The sequence below is a fragment of the Idiotropiscis lumnitzeri genome, chromosome 10 (assembly GCF_059441095.1).
Source record: "Idiotropiscis lumnitzeri isolate Australia: NSW breed Sydney's pygmy pipehorse chromosome 10, RoL_Ilum_1.0, whole genome shotgun sequence".
Classification (NCBI taxonomy): domain Eukaryota; kingdom Metazoa; phylum Chordata; class Actinopteri; order Syngnathiformes; family Syngnathidae; genus Idiotropiscis; species Idiotropiscis lumnitzeri.
In genome coordinates this window covers 9,172,531-9,192,299 of record NC_142400.1, presented here as the reverse complement: position 1 = coordinate 9,192,299, position 19,769 = coordinate 9,172,531, and the positions used below count along the sequence as shown (strand labels likewise).

Sequence of the window (19,769 nt, the reverse complement as noted above, 5' to 3'; positions counted from 1 at the left end):
CAAGTTTGTGTGCTTCTTCTGCATACTGAATAATGTATTTCATTGTATTTTTATCCTCCTACACTTTTCTCATCAAACATTTCTTAGCATTCCAGTTAAGCGTCTGTCTCAAACGGGGACCTTGAAATTTATGAGTCACATTTGCGGTATAAAAGCGTGCAGTGAGCCTTGTTGCAAGTGCCATGCAAGTTATCAATGTGAGGAGAAAAATGTATTTGTACCTCATGGCTTCAGATACATTACATATATACATATATATATATATATACATATATATATATATACATATATATATATATATATGCTGCCAAGTGATTATTTTTTTAATTCTACACAAAAAAATTCCATGATTAATCACATTTTTCATCGACTATTTTTTGCGAAGCTTATAAGAGATAACTACTTGAATAATATCTTGGAATTGGTGCAAAATCACCAATTATGACGTATGTTTAATTCAAAGACTGTTCTAATAGCTTTCTTGGATTCTTGAATACGATCTAAATGGAGGCATCTTGGCAGACATTTATTTTCGAAACATTTCTCAAAACTACCCACAAGCGCCACACTCCAGCAGTGATGGTTTGCAAGGCCCAGTGGTAACTTGATCAGTGTTTTGTTCTGAGACGTGCTAAAGACAGCTAATATGGCACAATATTTGCAAAGTATGCAAATTATTTTTTAAGTAAATCAAACTGAGTTAACTGAGTTAAAATATTTAACAGAGTTAAAATTTTTGGGATTAATCACCTGAGTTAATGCTTTAATTTTGACAGCCCTAATATATATATATATATATATATATATATATATTAAAAACAAAAGGAAAAAAAGCACAGCTGATTAAATTGCAATGTTTAGTTCAAACGGTGGTGTTTATTTGGCAGTGCATATCCAGTTTTTCAAGAAAGCAAACACGTCTTGTGGTATAATAAGTACAACATAAAACAGTAAACACTGGTATTGTTTATGCCCCCGATTAAAAAAAAACTCTTGATCCAAAAAAACAACCCAAGGTCCTTTCTCATCTATCACACATGTGTGACTTAGCCACTGATCACACGCCAAGCCTTACGTGGCTATAAGCACTACAGAACGCTTAAAGTGCTAGTGTAGTAAAAACAAGTAAATGAGCGTGATCCAATCAGTTTGCCGTCTGAGAACTAGAGTGGACTAACTCCATTTTGGTCATTTTGCTGGATTGACGTAATATGGCTGCCACTAAAAGTGCAACAAAGTGCTGTAAATGTTTCAATATTTCAAGAACATAACAGGCACTCGAACCTAAATGATAGTGCAAAACTGTATGTTAACCTTGATTTGGACCAGTAGTAACAAAGATATGCTTTCTCTTTGTTAATTTCAGCACTAAACTTAAGAGTTAGCCCACTTTAGCTGTCAGTGGCTCAATTGGTAGTACAGAAAACTTTATGTTTGTTTTTGCGCTGTATGCTGGGATAAAATGATCAAAACAAGTTGGAACACAATTGGTAGTGTACTTCACAAGTGGAGGTGAGGCCCTGGAGCAAACAATTTCCTTACTGCTTTTTGGAAAGAAGAAAATGGCGATAGTGTGTTCAAGGAGAGCAGGCGTGTGCATTCTTATTAAAGCTTAATTTTTGTGCAAAGTCAGCGCTACTTGTATGGACACATGAGTAGGGTTGCAAAACACCAGGGATTTTCAATGTTTAAATATTTTAAATCTAAGTCATTTCATATTACATCATACATTGTTAAAATGAATCTGCCAACAAATCAACAATTCTGATTTAAAAAAAATAATTTGTATGTGTAGAATACATTATCATGAAAAACAAACTCAAAATGTATTTATTTTTATTGTGTTTTTATTTCTATCCCCCCAAAATCAAGTTTTTTTTCTTTGTCTCTTTTTTTCTTTACCTTCTAAAAACAATTAAAATTGCGCTCACCATCACTTCAACCTAATTTTTTGGCACCAGGATTTTTTTTTAATTTTTTTCTTTTACGATTTACAGTTTCTTCTCACTAATTGTCATGAAACGTATCCAAGTTGTCCAACTGAATATTTCCAAGAGCATAATTCTTAACCCTAACCAACTGTTGTGGTCCTTTGCAACCTTACACATGAGCGACCATAACCAAAAAAAATGCCCACATTGGAGGTCTTTGGAAACAAGTTGTTGTGCATTGCGATAGGAGCAGTACGAATGTTTTTTTTTTTTTTCTACAAAATCATCTCACCCTGTAGAACTGGCATTAAAAAACTATTTTGGCAACGAGACGACATGGTCCGTATCATCTTTTCTTGATTGACAGCAGCAGGCACCGTATTACTCCGAGCAACGGCGCAGCAAAGCATTGTAGGGGAGGAGCGGCCATGATGCCGCCTTCCCTGTGACGGCATCTCGCCGGACCTGCAGAGCCGCATGTGGAGGAGCCGCCAAGCCGGGTGACGTTCCGCCGCTGTGGTGTTTACTCACCGCTCTTCTTCAAGACCAATGGCGTCGACTCAGAGAAAGTCCTGGTGGGAAATGTATGTAAATGTCGTGGACAATTTATTTGTATATATTTTTAAGAGTGTCAGTTGCCGTTCGATGGCGAACCTGTTGCCAGGCTGAGGCCAACCGGCCTGGATGGGCGTTGGTGCCGTTGAGTTGGGGCTCATCAGCATGGCGCTGTAGATGTTGGCCGCCACCACCAGGATGCAAAGCAAGATGGGCCCGATGATGGCGCCCTCCAGACCCAGGTAATAGGCGCCCCCCGCCACGGCCAAGCCCGTCAGGTAGGGGTGACCCCCCCTGAAATCACACACACATGATGTCAAATTTAACTGTAAATTTTTCGGAGAGTTGGGCCATTTCGCCACACAGGTTTTGTCAGTGACAGCATCTGCTTCATTGCTCCTCCTCGTGAGTGTTTTCATTTTGTACTGCTGCGTCTGACTGCTTTTACCTGTCAAGAAAAAAAAAGGACAGCCTACATCTGCTAAAGCTAAAACGTAAGCATCTATTTGAGGTAAGGCGTTCATTTATTCAACTGCAATGAGCTTGTGGTCTTTATTTTTACAACTGCATTTAAATATTTAAATGATGCGTTATAATGTTCCTAACATTTTCATCTGCATTCAAGAGGACTTTTGCTTGGGAGTTAAGCTTTACAGATGCCACATCTTCTGTTGCGTGACGCAGTGGCCACAGAGAAGGTAATTAGCACAACTTCATGTTGAAGTGGGACAGAAAGTGATATTTTTAGTTCCTAGGGGAACCACTTTTTCATAAATAAGGCATTAGAAATTAGAACTTAATATTGTGCGGTATTGTTCAGACATGTTGGTATCAGTCGTAGTAAATGCTATCAGGTCATTTTTTACTAAAAAGTCTATGTCTTTGTGGTGAGGTGGTAAAGCCGTCTACTGTGAAATATTGCACCGTTTCATAGTAAATGTACAATGGGGAGGCCATTACAGACCCCCAGAGGACATAAGACCAGTTATTTGTTTGACCTAAAAAAAGGAGGCATCTATGAAATGTGGAGTTTATTTGTCCTGTGTTGTGGTAGACATCTCTTGCTGCACAATTACAACCACCCAAAGGCAGCGCTGTAGTAAACAGGCTGAGGCAACTGTCCTCGATTTATTAGCGCACAAAGCGATTGTTTGAGGAACTGCTTCTAAAAAAAAAAAGCAGAGGTGTCAATTTGAGGAAATAGGATAGTCATTTAAAAACGTTGACTATTGTGAGTGTAAACATTATCAAATCTAACTGGCAGTTTTGCTTTTCTTGACCATCTGAATAGAAAACTCTGTTGGTATACAAAAAGTGATTGGGCAAGTGTTCCTAATAAAGTGTCCAGCGTTTGTCATACACACCCGGAGATGTCTGAGTAGATGGCGGTGTCCACGAAGTAGGTCGGGAGTAGGTGGCAAACGAGCAGCAGCGCGGCCTTGACGCCTTCGCCTTGCGCCAGCCACAGGTCGCACACGGCAGGAACAGCGGCCCAGTACGTGCCCAGGAAGGGCACAGCGCCCAAGATGGCGGCCAGGGCTTTTAGAGGCATGGGGAAAAAAAAAAAAAAGAGTGGGAAAGAAAGTTTGGAGAGCGAAACAGGGTGCTCTTGACGTGAGACTCACCTGAAGGAATGAAGACCACGTTGATGCCGAAGATTGTGTGAGTGAGCCAAGTGTACAGGCCATAGAAGGCGGCCATCTTGAGTGAGGCATCGAACACGCCTCTGTGAAAACACACATTAGACAAAAAAGTATTACAAATAATTCTGTCGCGTTACATTTTTATGCTGGCTTGAGCTGTAGGAAATGATCTAACGTCCACGACGTCAATAGCCGTCAATGGCAGTCAATGAGGATCCACAATATTAGGCTGATTGTATGCGGCATGAAAATATTTGTAACATTATGAATTGTGCAGAGTGTTGCAAACAGATGATAGGAAACTAATGAGACACTTCTTATTGCACCATTCTTATTATTGTAATTCCTTGCCAATAATTTGCGCTACCTGATGGCCTCCTCCACAGACTGCCCGATGATATTGGACGAGGGTCCTGGCTGTGGGAGGGGCGTCAGGCTGATCACCCACTTGACGGGTTTGTAGTATTCTCCGCTGGAGCTCAGCAGGTAGAACAGGGTGGTCAAGAAGATCACCTGTGATTGAACAATGACTTATTCGTGCACCACCACAAGACAGAAAGCGGAACGACGACGACGGGTAACGTGTCCCCCTACCAGGCTGAGAACAAAATTGAGCAGAGCTGTGCCGCTGTGGAACAAAACAGTGAGGAGCGTGGTGGTCGTGGAGATGAGGAGGCCAACATTCCTGCTCATCACCACCCAAAGGGACTCCAGGATCTAAGAGAAAACCTCATCAACCTTTAAAAAACATCTTTGCTTTCGAAGCCAACGTGCATTTTGTTGCAAAAAGTCAACCCCACTTACAGACCACAACGTCTCAATATTCTCCTGCAGAAAGGAGGCGACATCCTTCCAGTCCAGGATGTCCACCAACCAGCTGTTTGCTCTCTGAATATTCAACTTGGGGCCACGAGAGCGACCGGAGTGGGTCACGTTCTACGAACAAGCACGTCTGTATGTTCAAGAAAGCAACATTTTTCAAGAAACAACCCCGCTCCCGCGTCCACTGCTACCTTCACGAACCACGAGTGGTAGAGTCGGTCCCAAAGCTCCAGCACCTGCTTCTCAATCACATCCGTGTGGTTCACCTTGTCTCCTAACATCTTGTGAAGCTGCACAAAACATTACACGGTCAGACACTTCCACATTCAATCGAACGTTAAATAGCAATGCGACGATATTGCGCAATGCAGGTGCATCTCGTTAAACCAAAACGCACTAATCATGGGCGTCGAACATTTATTTTAACATTGTTGTACAGTTTGAAACCGTGAAGGAAATGTTAAAATTGTTAAGATGTTGATGATTAAAGTTTACAGCAAAAAAATATATATATAGTATAGAAGAAAAAAAATATATATATATACATATTCCTGTCAGTTGTGTCAACTATTGCCACTGTCCAATACAAATCATGGACCGCCACTGTTATTCTTAATTTATGTTGAAAAAAAAAGTAAAATAAAAATTCCTTGGAGATGTAGTCATGCCTAATATTTCATAATTTTTTCAAATTTTTCAAATGCATGAACAAACCGTTTAAATGAAGTGCTGCGAAGGAGGAAAAATTAGAACAACAATTAATATTTGACTTTTAATGGTGCAAAAGTCCATCTGAGATTGCTTAATGTTCAACATGAACACTAAATAAATAAATCTAATTTGACGACATTTGCATTAATCCGATTTTCCTCTCCATTTACGCAGCAGAAAAAAAAAAAAGATACATTTCAAGCCACAAAGCAACATGAATCTTGAGTAAATCCGAAAAATGTACATGAAAGTGTAATGCCAACTTTTTGCGTTATCCATTCTCTCCCGTGCTCGTAGACGTTGGTGGCGGCCGAATTCAGAGCCTTATGGACCACGCGAGCTTCTGGGAGCAAGCTGTGCAAGAGAGAAGATCAACACAGAAGGTCGGTTCCCCGGGCGTTCGGCACACATATTTAATCTGAAAGAACAAGATGGCTGCCCTACTTTGCCCACTCTGGGTGGTTGGAGACTGTCTCGTTGATGAGATTACCCGTGACGTCAATGATGTGAGCGCTTTCGTGGTGAACCTGGATGCATTCGAGCAAGTGAAAACATCGCTCAGAATGCAGAGATGAGGTGCTGCACTATTGAGATAAATTAAATAAAATGAAAAAAAAAAAACATACCATGGCTGTGAGGAGCAGCCCCATGAGGAGGGTCCCTGCGACCAGGAGGATGATGATGAAGATGCTGATGATTTTATCTAGAGAGCGCTCCAGCCACACCACCATCTGCATGGAGTACACAAAGGCGACAAAATTAAGAAGTGAGGAAGACGGTGAAAGGGTGCAAAACACAAACCGGTGTCGTTCCAGTGTGGCGGCTTGGCATTTTAAAAAAAGTTACAAAGTCACGAAGCCCAAAGTAAAATGAAAAAAAAAAAAAAAAGCCATACCCAAACAAGCACGCACACGCACACACATCCTTACACTTTAAACATGAAGATGTGCAAGAAACAAGCTTTTAAAAATGGAAAGTCAAAATTCACACACACATTTGATTTGTGTTTGAATAGCCAAATACCGAGAGCGAACATGAAACAATATTTTGAAATTATTAAAGGGGAAGTCAGGTCAAAAACTTTCTTTACAATATGTTTTATGCGGCCCCACTAATCTAAACATTTGATTTTATATTTCATTTGTGGAATTTGAATTATGCAGCAAAATTCACCCATCTCAGAGGGCGGCCATTTTGTCACTCCTGTCGCCTGAAAATGACATCACGGTTGCTCATGGCTCAAGTAATGACTCATCACAATTCACCTTTTTTGCTGAGTTGGATCATGTGACGTTTGCAAGCTCAGCTGTGATTGATTGTGACCAATTAATATTCTTAGCGCAGCGTACTACAGGACAGAGACATCAAGTACAATTTTCTCTGTTAAGATGTGCCACAATAAGCTTAAAAATGTGTTCAATTTCAGGCTGTGTGGTTGTGATCACACCAAAAGCAAAATACATTGTGGAATGGATTGTTTTGATGCTTGCTGAGCAGTCATCACAATGTGTCAAGACAGCTCTTGGCCTAACTTCCATGAGTTCTTTTTTTTTTTTTTTTTGCTTCAATTAAAAAAAGAACATTGTGCTGTTTCTTCCGCTTTTACCCACTGTTTAGCCTATCACTGGCATTTTGCATTGTTTGTCAGTATTACGAGAAAAAGCTAATTGTTTGCTTTACGTTCAAAACATGTGCATGTAATTCTCTGTGTTTTAAATAGTTGGTAATCTTCAACAGGGAGTGGCAATAAAGAGTTTGAAGGCTTTTTTGAAGAATATTTCACTTCAATGTGTGCCAAACTTCCACTTTGTTGTGAGGCCAGTTGAGGAACAAGAAAATGGTTGAATGCACATTGTTCAGCAACACTGCCCTCTGCTGGATTAAGTTCTGTATAACGCGCACACGCTCAAGCAAAAAACGTCACAAGATAAGATGCAAAACAGAAGCAGCAGCAGGACCGCCCCAAAGCAAAGGGGGAAAAAAAGGCCCATCGGCCTCTACTGAATCTTGCTGTGAGGACAAACTAAAATCTAAAAGCAGGAACTCAAAAGGACGAGCATGGAGACAGCAGAAGGTCATGAAAGAGTTCAAGCTAGGCCAAGCATGTGACTTCTCTCGCTCATTCACATCAATATTTGTTGGGTTTTTTCCTCTTTTGTTCATCCACACACACTCACACAAACACACACTTAGCTGGTGGCCTCTGTCATCACCAAGTCATTACCTGCTTGTTAAGCCAATGCCACAGCTTGGAGAGGAGACAAAGAGACATGAGGAAGATTGTTATTGGAAAGATTTGGGCAGGAGTCAGCCCAGTTCCCCCCGCGTGCAACACAACACAACACAACACAACACAACACTTGTGTTCAAGTGCAGGCTCGTGGCAAGCAAGGAGTTAAAGTACAGCGTGATTGGTGGGCTGCTGACTTGCAACAGTAGATAAAGTGCTCCAGTGCAGTCCTTGAACTGAAGACGGTACTCAAATAGTGGCCCCACGTTAATAAAACACCATGTCTCCGTTTAAAATGGGATGTACACGTGAACAAACATCACCCCAAACATAACCTTCTCTGACAGCCATGGAGAAGGTAAATAAATATTAATGAAATACACAACAGATTACACATCATGGTGGTTTTAACATGATGTTCAAAGTAATAATTTAATGTGAACCAAACAACTAATTCATCGTTATAAAAGCACTTGTACACATAAAATGTGTCTTACATAAAAATAAAAAACAACACTTGTGACTTCAACTAAAGACTGCAAAAGGCCACGATTGGAGGATACATGCTAACCCTGATCAAATCTACAAATAGAACAATAAAAAAATTAAAAAAAAAGACAAAACGTACTCAAGTGAATTTTTTCCAATGATAAACAAAACAATAAAAAAGCAACTTCAGGATATAACCAGAAAAGCCATAAATTGCAGTTTTGTGAGGACAGACTCCAAAATGCACCCATGCTCGTGAGGACACGAGCGCACAGAACATATGGACAAAAAAAAAAAACAAGCGTTACCTTTGTGTCAATCCGCAGCAAGAACTGCGCCAAGCCTTTGATTGGACCCGGCAGCAAAGCCGCTTCTCGTTCCCGCCCGAACTTCTCCAGCACGGCCCACCACGAGCTCAGAGTCCTCGCCGCAAAACTCTTCAGGCCAAAATGCACCACCAACTTCTTCATGACCCACACTACATATCAATGCACGTATGAGGAGCACATCGGAGAGGCAAAGCACGGAATGCCACGGCGCATGTTACCGGCCACGGGGATGGGCAGGAGCTGTAGGATCCACAAGTTGAGCCAGATCTGGACCAGGACGATGGCCCACGCCAGGAGGATGAAGTAGATATCGCTTGCCTTGTGGGAGGACTTCTTCTGGAACAGAGCGGACGGTACCCTTCGAGAGCTCTGAGGAAAGCCTGGCGTGGCGGGGAGGTTGTCCACCGAGTCGCTGCCGTCATCTTGTGGAGATGCATGTTAAGACAAACAACAAGTGGTCTTTAACTCATTCAATATACGTTATTAAAATTTAAAAAAAAGTCACGCCCTCCCTCCCAAAGACGTATTTATACGTCTTAGCCTTTTTTTGCGTTATAGCTCTGTGTTTTTATAGCATTAGAACACAATATTCTGTTGGCCTCGTAAAATCAGTCAAGATCCGGTAAAACGCTGGTTAATAACAATTACATAATGGTCGGAAAAAATAAAACTCTCACCTGGAGAACATCCTTCGCTGGGCTCAGTAGTGGACTGCAAGCTGCTACAGGCAATGGCCATGTAAATAGTGTTTGCCGCAAACGACAACACCTGCCCGGGTAACTCTCCTTCAGTGTTCATGTAATAAAAATAAATGTGTCATCATGAAATAACAGCACAATTTATTATGTATTTATCGGTAGTACGTCAACGGATTTAGTCTGACCTATCCTCCACCACTGGCAGCCAATAACATTTACAATACATGACAATAGTCAGCATTTTGAGTTATTCACAGTAAAGCTAAATCAGGCACACAAAAGGCCATCCAAGAGTGCCCACTCACCTCTGCCAGGGACAGGAGGTTTCTCTTGGGATCCCACAATGAGCAGCAGCAGCACCACCACAAATAAAGGAACCCTCCACGAGCCCATCAAAGACACTAGATGACATAACATTTTAAATCCCCCGAGAGTCAGACGGAATGAACACAGCGTACTAAAAATAAGAGGGGACTTTCTCATGTTACGCCCACTCACCAATGTAGAAAAGCAGAGTGGTCCACACGGGCAGGGCGGCGGACCTCAGGTAGATTTCGGTGTGAGGGCTCCATTTGAAGCAGACTGCCAACAAGTAGCCGATGACCACCGTGCAAACCTGTCACCACAAAACGAAAGACGTTCGTTCAACATGTGGGATAGAATGTAGTCATTAATTTTAGGTATGTTTTTGGAACAGAAGAGGAAGCCAGAGATTTGAAGCACTAAGCCTCAAAATTGTGTTATAGCGCAGTTTAGGTTTTGTTTTTTGTTTTGTTTTTCACCTAAAAAACAAATATCCCTTTCTTTGTGTGACTAGTACACACACAAGGTGCCAGAAAAGTTCTAGTTTGGCAAATAGATCCTGTTGCATTTGCTTTGTGCAGTGCAAGAGAGGGCAGCAGGTGCTCTCCATCCCTTCTGACCATGCTGATGTGCTCTTGAGCAAGAAGCACTGAATCCCGAGTTGCTCCTGATGCTGCGTCATCAGTCGGTGAATGCAAAGTCAGTGCGAAGCACTTTGAGAATGGGTCGACAAACGCTATACAAGTGAGAAAGCCCATTTACTATTTGAGACTTGTGACAACACGCCAGCTCACAATGCCCTGAGCATCTGTCAGTTCCTGAGCAAGAACAACGTTGCCGTGCTGAAGCAACTTCCCAACCGACCTGGCTTATTCCCTCTTTCTCAAGATCATTGGGGTCACCAAGCACTTTAGGGAGCCCATTTTGAAGACGTGCATGACATAAGACTTTCCTGGCACACCTTGCATAATATACATCACACAAACTCCAATAAATGTAAGTAGAGCCTAACTGCTTTGTTTGACCTATTTTCACAACCACATCCACAGAGTCTTTTATCATAGAAAACGTGAAAGAGATGACTCAGCTCAGCTGTCCTTGGCAATGCACTCACCCAGACAGCGTGGAAATAGTCCAGCCCCGCCGCAATGATCCCCCACAGGTGGGCGAGAAGCACCTGCATGCCGACGACGCTCCACGACAGGTAGAGGACGTAAAGCAGCGGCGCCCCGGCTCCGATGGCCAGCAGCAGGGGGAGCTTCTGCATCACCAGTCGCCCCAAGAAATCCACCGTGTGGTTAACGCACCACACCGGCACCAGCAGAGTGCCCACCACGATGGGCGTCCCGGTGTCCTGCAAGCCGCTCAGCCAAGAGCGTCCGAGCCGGGCGAGGGAGTGCTTGAAGGGGTGGAGGAAGGTGCCGCACAGCACTGCCCAGAGAAGCGGCCGAAGGAAGGCCTCCAGGATGAAGTAGACCAGCACCGCCGCCCCGCAGCAGATCGCCACGAAGATCATCGCCCCGGTGTTGTAGAAGGCCTGCTTGATGTTTTTGTCGAACTTGAGCGATGACGGCTGGCTTAGCAGCTGGCTAACCATTCCCACGGCCGGCTGGACGCTCTCGGAGAACGACACGGATTGAGGACGCCCCGCGCGAGGACTCCCCGGCGCAGTACTCGCTGCAGGGTCGGGTGACGAGTCCTCCTCGCCGGCCATGTTTACCCCAATCTCGTCTGTTGCTACTCGACGCGCGTGAAAGGATGACGCGCGACGTAACGATGACGAAGGGCACCTTGGGAAACGTAGTTTAGCAAAGAATGTCATGTTTCACTCATTTTAGTAGATTTCTGGGGGGATTAGACATTTAAACCAACCATGAATAGTAATATGTATCATTGTTTGATTATTATAATTATATTTGTACTTAATACAGCACTGCGAAGGGGCTAACATGTTCAATGTCAGTTTTTGTTTCCTTGTCTTGGCCGCGTGTGGTCACTCAGCGTAACGTGTGTCTGTGCCTGCCACCACAACATTCATCCACGTAATATCACAACTTTGCATTCGTTTTTGGATTTATGAGAATGTGACATGTAGGTCTAGTATTTCAGAAGGGAGTGATGAACAACACACACCTGTTTTGTCATATTTTATTTGAATGTTTAATGGTTTTGTATAGGCATCACTGTATGTAGTACAGTATATTGATGTGAAATACATTATTGATTATAAATATTTTAATCCTTGAAATTAAAGACTTCATTTGGGATTAAAATTGTATTATGGATAAAACTAATGTATTTTTATTTTATTGAACATACCCAGCCATATAGAAATCATACAACATACTCTTAAGTTATTGCAATTAGTATCTCATACCACTATACCTTGGTCCAAACCCAGTGGGTGAACAACATATTTGAAAGTATAAAAACCGTGAGATGTTCATACAAAGCTGAAGTGCCATACATAAGTGCGGAAAAAAAGACGCTCTTAAAGGGATCATAGAGCCGGCGGAATGGTCAATTTATGTATTCAGGAAAATTATATTAGCTTTGATTTTATATTTGTTTTGGAGAAATCATTGAATTAAACTTATACATCTGCAAATGTCACAAAACGATTGGCCTTTCCATGGCTGATTTAGACGAGAATGAGGGACTGAGCATCTTACGTGCAGTTTCTGTAGAGGGGCGGAACCTTTAGCATTGATGTCATTTTTACATGGATACCTATTATAAGTGCCAATGTTTTTTTTGTTGTTGTTTTTTTTTGTCCTCCAGTGAAGTTAATCAGCAGCCAATCAATTTCTGCCATCTGCTCTTTTTATGATCCGCGCGGCATCTATTTCTGAGCACATGCTGTGAATTTATCTACTGGCATGTGCAATAACTGAAAATTACTGTGAGAAACTATTGTATTAATTACTTTTGATTGGCAGCAGCACATGACTCCCCGAAAGTATATTTAGTTACACGACATAGATATATTTTGTTTTCAAATGTATAATACAGTGTGTCTGTGCAAAGCACACGCTCCAAGTAATGGCATCTTGTATTATTGCTGCTACATCTTTTCCGTCCACCTCCGCCTTCATGGCGTTCCCATTAGCAAGTAGAAGGTGAGGGCTACTATGAGCAGTAGGCAGAGGGGTGAGTTGAAGGTCTGGTAGGCTGTGGAAGGCATGAAGATGTCCTCGTATTTGTAAATACTGACCATGCGGTCGCTCACCGGCGGACTGTCGATGTCATGTCTAGTGATGGAGCCTGGATGACAAGGGAGGATGATGATGATGATGATGAGATGACGCCCAAAACAAATAGCAGCATAAAAGATCGAAGGTCACCTTGTATGGCAGGCCCCCAGGCAAACAGATAGTACCACGACAGGTGGAGGTCCACGAGCGTCTCGTCTCGCGGCACATAGAGCGGACGCTTAAAACGACAGGTCACGCGGTTGTTCTCGAAGATGCCCTCCTCGTCTCTGGCGGGGTTCCTCTTGATCTCCTTGGCCCACTGGCCTACGTTGTAAAAGTGATGGATGCGCACGCGGCCGTTGTCGTCGTGGACGCAGCCCATGACATCATCGCCTCCCTGAGAAACGTGAACAGTTATTAGAGAGATGAGGGAGTGGTCCGAAAATGTCAGGAAAAGCACTCTAGAACATCTGAATTTTATTTGGGGTTAACCCACTTTGTGTTACTTGAAAAAGAGTGTTCATTGCTCAGAGAGTTTCAAAATGTTGTCCGATATTTAAAAAACTGTCACCATGGTTAAGTACTTTAATGGGTACTTCAAATAAAAGTCAAAAACAAGGGATGAAATGGAAAGTACAAAACTGCCAAGAACCGATCTAAGAGCAATGAGAAAGTACTTTGCTCACCATTTTCTTGTCAGAGGAGAAACCTACGGCCACCCAGCCGTCAGTGTCGGCGCTCATCTCGTACTCCACATCTGTCCCGATTCGACGGTAACTCAGGAAGTAGTCACATGTTTCAGCATCGCAGCCGGGCTTTCCATACCTAAATGCACAAAACGCATCAGGCCTTCAAAGCTACATCGTGTATACACTTTGAAAGGTGTGTGATCATTTCAGAATGAGAATCGGAAAAGACGTTTATTACGCTTACCTGATGCATCCTTTAGTCACACCACAGTCAGTGACTTTGATTTTGGCAAAGGGGTCCACCGGTGGCGCAGTGGGAAAAGGATAACCTGCAAATATCCTACATGAGCATTTTGTGGAACTTCGCTAGGATAAACAAAGAAGTGTGCGTGTGTGATCGAGACATATTTTGATATCTCACAAATACTTGTTGAACATAAACTGTACTGTAATGCAAAAAGAAAACAAATTTGTGATTCAAACTTGGTGATTTGCCAAATCTGACACATGGACATGTGACACAAGCAAGCTCTTGCTGGTGATGCTTGAGAAAATTTTTTTTTAATCCAATTCATTTTGGAATTACAACCATTTTAAGGTATGGTCCTTTCATTTTTAGGAACTTTTGGAAAACTCACACACAAAAGGCATTCTTCATTGATACTTGAAGACAAATCTAATTTTTTTGTAATTTTAAATCCTTCCCTCTTTAGATGCATTGGTCACATATTTGGGTACAGATACTCATCGGCCACCGTCCAAGTCACTTCGCCTTTATTTAAATAATTTATGTTCATATGCAGAAATAGGCGCTGGGGGGTATCCGCAACCTTAGGGGGGAGCTGGCCTGGGTGCTGAAAGACCGTTTTCTGCTATACGTACACGTGACGTTGATCTAGAGCTGAGGTGATGTGAGGATACTCACCGTCATCAGACAGATATCTGGACTCCAAGAACTCGGAGGCGAATGTGCTGTACGAGTCCTTGTGGTGCTCCTGGTGGCCCGGATCTCCGTGATCCCCGTGGCCGGTCCGCAGTGCTCCCTCGTCGGTCGGGCTCGGCGAGACCCCGCGCCATCCGCCGACGTGGATCAGCAGCGGCCACAGCGCAAAAATCATGGTCGCTTTCGATTAGAAATAAATGCACTAGAGTAAAACAAAAAAAAAGTGGTCATAAATCAAAGCGGAGCCTCATTTTTGTTGGAATCCAGTCGCAGGTGTGCCCATCTTCATCGTCGACTCGTCGTCAATTGATGTTTATTAGCAGGATCACTCTCATTAGAGGAGAAAGGGGGGAATCCAAACGTAAATTAGCCGGATTTGTAATCTCGATGTCCAATTCACACGCAAGGATCGTAATCCTCTTTGGAATCACTGATAGCGATATTCATTGGCGAAAGTGACTGTTTAGGTCGTTTTTTGTTAGCGTGTGGGGACATCGTGATCAAATGGTTTCGTCCATCTTCGCTCCATCAAACATGGCCTCCAATCAGGAGGAGAGACGTCACCACACAACGCATGACAAATAAAATGACATTTAGGCTATATATTTTGTAAAAGACAAGTTACAAGATTACGTTGAATGAAAAACAAATTATTACTCTGTTCAAATGTAAAAGAAGAAAATTGTGCACTATTGTTAATTTGCATGTTTCGTTAAAAAAAGTTTCACATCCATAAATGTCAAGTCCACAGCGTTATTTAAATTAATTTTGATTGAGGTAGATAATTATTCCAACTCTAATAACAAATTAAAAAAATGTAGATCAATGATTAATATACATTCAGAAATCTTCAAAGAGTAGCTCATGGTTGTCCTTGATTTAAAAGTTGAATTTTGTAATTCAATCAAATTAACACACATATTGCTATTGTCGTTTTTATTTGTTTTATTATATAACTCACTTTTGTTATATTGGTGTGTTTATACGTAAAATATGTGAATTGAATTGTCTGATTATTATATTGTATTTTGTCAATAAAAAGACATTTAGGCTATATGCATCATTTTATGAATGTAAGTCGTTCTCTCTCGTTTGACATTTTATGTAAATTGTTAAAAATAGAAGTAAGAGATGCAATATGTGTACGACAATATTTAGGCGTGTAGTATATGGTGTGTGTACGTGTGTAGTGTATAACCGCATTGGATCACATTGAGAGCAGTGTGTGTCTTTTTCAAATGTACATATCATATCATTATATCATAAACACCTCTAAGTATGATGCCGTTCAATTCTACAACACAAATAAAAATCATTGCAAATATCGTTAAATGAATATCACTCTGACAGTGTCAATCGAAACTGTGACATTACTTCGGTACTTTGGTGAAGGCTTTTCATGAATTTACAATAGGTGAGAAAGTGGCACTCATATGTGTAGAAATCCCCACTTAAAAAACATCCTAATAAAATAAACCTAAATATTTAAAATAACACAAACATGCTAATACTGTATTACTAGTAATATGAATTATATGTTATTAAATATGGTGTTATATATGCGTTATATATGTGTTTAGCTAATTTAATACTAAAAACAAAAGATTTTGAAATGTTACTTTTTGGTAAACGTAATGTGTCTGTGCTGCTGTTCAAAGTCCTTCCGCATGATGGCGACATAAATCCACCATTTTACAAAGCAAGCGTTGCTTTTACTTTAATAACACACGTTTAACTTCAACAACTGTGATATAGCTCAGTGTTGCTGATGACATTGCGAAGCTTTTTTACACCAAAATCTCATTTGCTGAATGCAAAATTACATTTTGCAAATAATTAGCCAAATTTCCCTCGGATTATTTATCCAGTACAGCCATTCAATATATTTAATTTTGCTTGCACATTTAAACTTTCGCGAGGAAAAAAAGCTGCATTAATAGCTAATCAACTAATTATGCCTACATCCCCCTCGGACAATCCTGGTCATTAGCATCACAGGTAATAAAATATATGGGAATATTAATCCAACCGTACACGGAAATGAAATCAATGTAAATAACTGAAAATATATATGTTATTGAGAATAATTGGGAATATGAATTTAAATGTTACCTGTATTTGTCACGTTTATTCGGTGGGGAAAATTTATGGAACATTAAAGGACCCTTAAATTGGATTACATAAAAGAATGCAGCAAATACGTTGTCATTGAAGTTTCGTCCCTAGTTGTTTTCAAACAAGGCCAATGCACAGTTCAATTCGTATCCTGCAGGTAGCGCTAATGTCACACTGAAGTGTCACTAAACGACTAGTCTGCTGACACTTAAACCTTGACAACCAAGGACTAGACAAACTGCTTTAACTTTACAACACACACACACACACACATATATGATGTATATTATTCCCCATATAATCATCATCTGACTCCACAGATGCCAACGGAACTGATCAAAGGCTGATCTTCCCCACTAAAATTGTTTACCATTCCACAAGTATGCCTGCTAATAACCACCCCTACCACCTTAAACACCGGCCACCCAATTAACATTCTGTGTAAGGGCAAAGCTTATAATGAGGAACTCCGGGCACACCAATCTTATCTTAATAGCCTTAAAGGGCCACTCATTAACACAACAGCTCACACACCTTTCCTTGCACATCACGTCACGATGAAGGAGTGACAGGGTGAGAGAGAGAATAAAGAGAGAGAGAGAAGAGAGAAAGAGGGAGAGAGAGAGAGAGCGAGAGAGAGCAAGACAATGGTGGAGGTGGCTGTGGTGGGCCGGCCTGCTAAATGTCAGCGGTGTGTCTCCTGGGCCTGACAGATGCTTCTGCGACAGCACAACAATAGCCGCCAGATCCATTCAAAAACACGGGCTGCTTTGACTGCAAGCCTGCAGCCATCATCTGCTGGACCATCAACTCGCACAACTTATACCAGGGATGTGCAACTATGCCCGCAACAGGGACGCTGAAGGATTTTTTTTCTCTCCCAGGCCTAAAGGGGCCTGACATAGGGGGGGGCTGAGAAAAAAATACATCAATATATTTTAAAATATTAAATACTATGCTGGAGAGGCTTAATTGGGATTACACATATTTCTGTTCGGTCATCCCGGGCCCACGACCACACTGAGCGGGCCCTTGATTATTTTAAATACTTTTGTACCCCTTATAAAGTCCCCAAAACGCTGATAAACATTCAATATTTTTGAGATGATAAGAAATTCGGGAAAATCCAAAACATGAGTAAATATAGAAAAGAAAAGAAAAAGAACAAAGGCCGCAAATATGCGAGTCTGTAGTTTAAATTTGTAATATCACCAATTACCACTAGATGGCAGACATGGGTTGGTTGCACTTACACTGGGTCTTATATACTGCCTGATATAACAAATTGAGTAGGCTTAATAAAGTTTGCAGATTTGAGGGAGATGAAGCACAAACAGTATCTCAATAATGTGCATTTGAAAGAAAACATCATTTTTACAAGAAAATGTCATTCTAAATGTCAAATGTAAACGTTTTAATTCGATTTTACTCAAGGCCTATTAAATACTATTTAAACAAAAATGATGAATGATTTTTTTCCCCCTTTGCTTTAAAAAGTTGTATGTACAAATTTTGTGGGCATTTTTACAAAAATAAATGAAGAATGTATAGGAAATAAGAAGGAAAAATGAGAAATCAAACAGGCCAACGAAACAAACTCAAGCAGTGCAGCCAGACATGTGATGCCATCAAAAGTCTGAATGAGAAGCCCATGGGCCTCTTCTAAAATGTGATGGGACTGTGTGACTTTCTAGGAAACTTGCAGAAGTGATCATTCAGAAATGTGAATACTGGCCCAGACTTGATTTAAATATTTCTATTTTATAATTGATGTTATTATCATTGCATATTTATTTTCTCGCTCTCCTGTATTGTTGATCATTATACATGAACGTGATCTTTGTCTTCCATTTCCTGTCGAAAATGTGAATGCTGGTTCTCGTGCTATTGAATGGGAAAGTGTGTAGACCTTTTACATTAATCAGTATGAAAGAAGTAGGTCTCAGTTTCAAAAAGGTTGGTGAACACTGAACTAAACCAATCCAAATAAATGTAGAGACAAATAAAAGTAATCACTGGCAAAACAGTAAGCGCATACACACCGTTAGTTTGAGGATTTTATTGCTATTTAATTTGGCATTTTTGTATCTCAATTAGCTCTGGAGCACTTTTAATACTTTGCACGTGTCAAACCTAGAGCTGTCAAAATTAAAGGGTTAACTCTGGAGAGTAATCTAAAAAAATAATTCGGTTTTATTGACTTAAAATAATAATAAAATATATAAAAAATTGCAAATATTGTACTTTACATCTTTAGCACATCTCAGAACAGTTGCAAGCTTCACAAAAAAATAGTAGTGGAAAAATGGGCTTAATCGCAATTCATCATGCACATTTTTTGTGATTAATTAGTTTAAAAAAAAATGAATCATGTGTCAGCACTATTCTCAACCCGAATCTTTAACCACATTGTCCAAATGCATTTAAGTTATACACGCTTGCATACACTTCCAGCTTTCAACAATATTAACAGTTGTTTCAAGACCTTTTCATTTCATAAATTATATATATATATATATATAAAACTGTCCCCCGTGATAAGATAAAAACTTGAACATTTGTTTCTTCCATGCGGCTCACACAATAACTCAGACAGAGTCATCCGTCCTCACTGAGCATCATGCAGAAGCGAGAAGAGTTTACTTATTGACTCGACTCGCAGCTATTTCTCGGGTCTCCTGCCAAGCCTCCTCTCCAATAGTCATGAGGCAAGCCTGTGATCTCGCCGCGGGCCCTCCGAGCCTCGGGGCTTCATTTCGGATGTGTCAGGGCCTGCTTTCATCACGCAGGACAATGAGCACTATTGGCATGCCCCACCTTCAAACCACAGACACTTCAAAGCTTGGCACCTAACAAGTCGTACCTGTATACGCTTATGACAGCAGTGCTTTTGTGATAGCACAAAGGTTGCTGCGTGTTTGTCCGCTTTGCATACATCATTGGCTTTGGAGAAGTTTCTCCACCGGGATTGGCGTGGAGGGGACGCTGAAAGCTTCCATCGTCAGTCGAACGTTTGCTTTGGTGATAAGGAAGGCACGGATGAGACGTCCATCATCGCTCAGTAAACACGCTCAAATGTGCTGGCGTGCGCCCACGACCTCATTCACATGCACGCGT

At 41.3% G+C, this 19,769-nt stretch overlaps 2 protein-coding genes across 2 annotated transcripts; both read right to left on the bottom strand.

The window, feature by feature from the left end:
• Nucleotides 1-856: 856 nt before the first annotated feature.
• On the bottom strand, nucleotides 857-11,483 carry tmem245 (transmembrane protein 245). Its single transcript, XM_088306781.1, has 18 exons — nucleotides 10,826-11,483; nucleotides 9,907-10,024; nucleotides 9,714-9,809; nucleotides 9,388-9,495; nucleotides 8,929-9,132; nucleotides 8,690-8,859; nucleotides 7,887-7,910; nucleotides 6,289-6,393; nucleotides 6,107-6,189; nucleotides 5,926-6,016; nucleotides 5,143-5,241; nucleotides 4,934-5,065; nucleotides 4,724-4,846; nucleotides 4,497-4,642; nucleotides 4,112-4,212; nucleotides 3,851-4,025; nucleotides 2,586-2,780; nucleotides 857-2,503 (listed from the first exon to the last, which is right to left on the bottom strand). The coding sequence occupies exons 1-18, from the start codon at nucleotides 11,423-11,425 to the stop codon at nucleotides 2,455-2,457; spliced, it is 2,619 nt and encodes an 872-aa protein (XP_088162907.1). The 5' UTR covers nucleotides 11,426-11,483; the 3' UTR covers nucleotides 857-2,454.
• A 362-nt stretch (nucleotides 11,484-11,845) lies between these two features.
• Nucleotides 11,846-15,087, bottom strand: frrs1l (ferric-chelate reductase 1-like). Its single transcript, XM_088306782.1, has 5 exons — nucleotides 14,520-15,087; nucleotides 13,839-13,923; nucleotides 13,592-13,730; nucleotides 13,056-13,302; nucleotides 11,846-12,975 (listed from the first exon to the last, which is right to left on the bottom strand). The coding sequence occupies exons 1-5, from the start codon at nucleotides 14,710-14,712 to the stop codon at nucleotides 12,803-12,805; spliced, it is 837 nt and encodes a 278-aa protein (XP_088162908.1). The 5' UTR covers nucleotides 14,713-15,087; the 3' UTR covers nucleotides 11,846-12,802.
• Nucleotides 15,088-19,769: the final 4,682 nt, after the last annotated feature.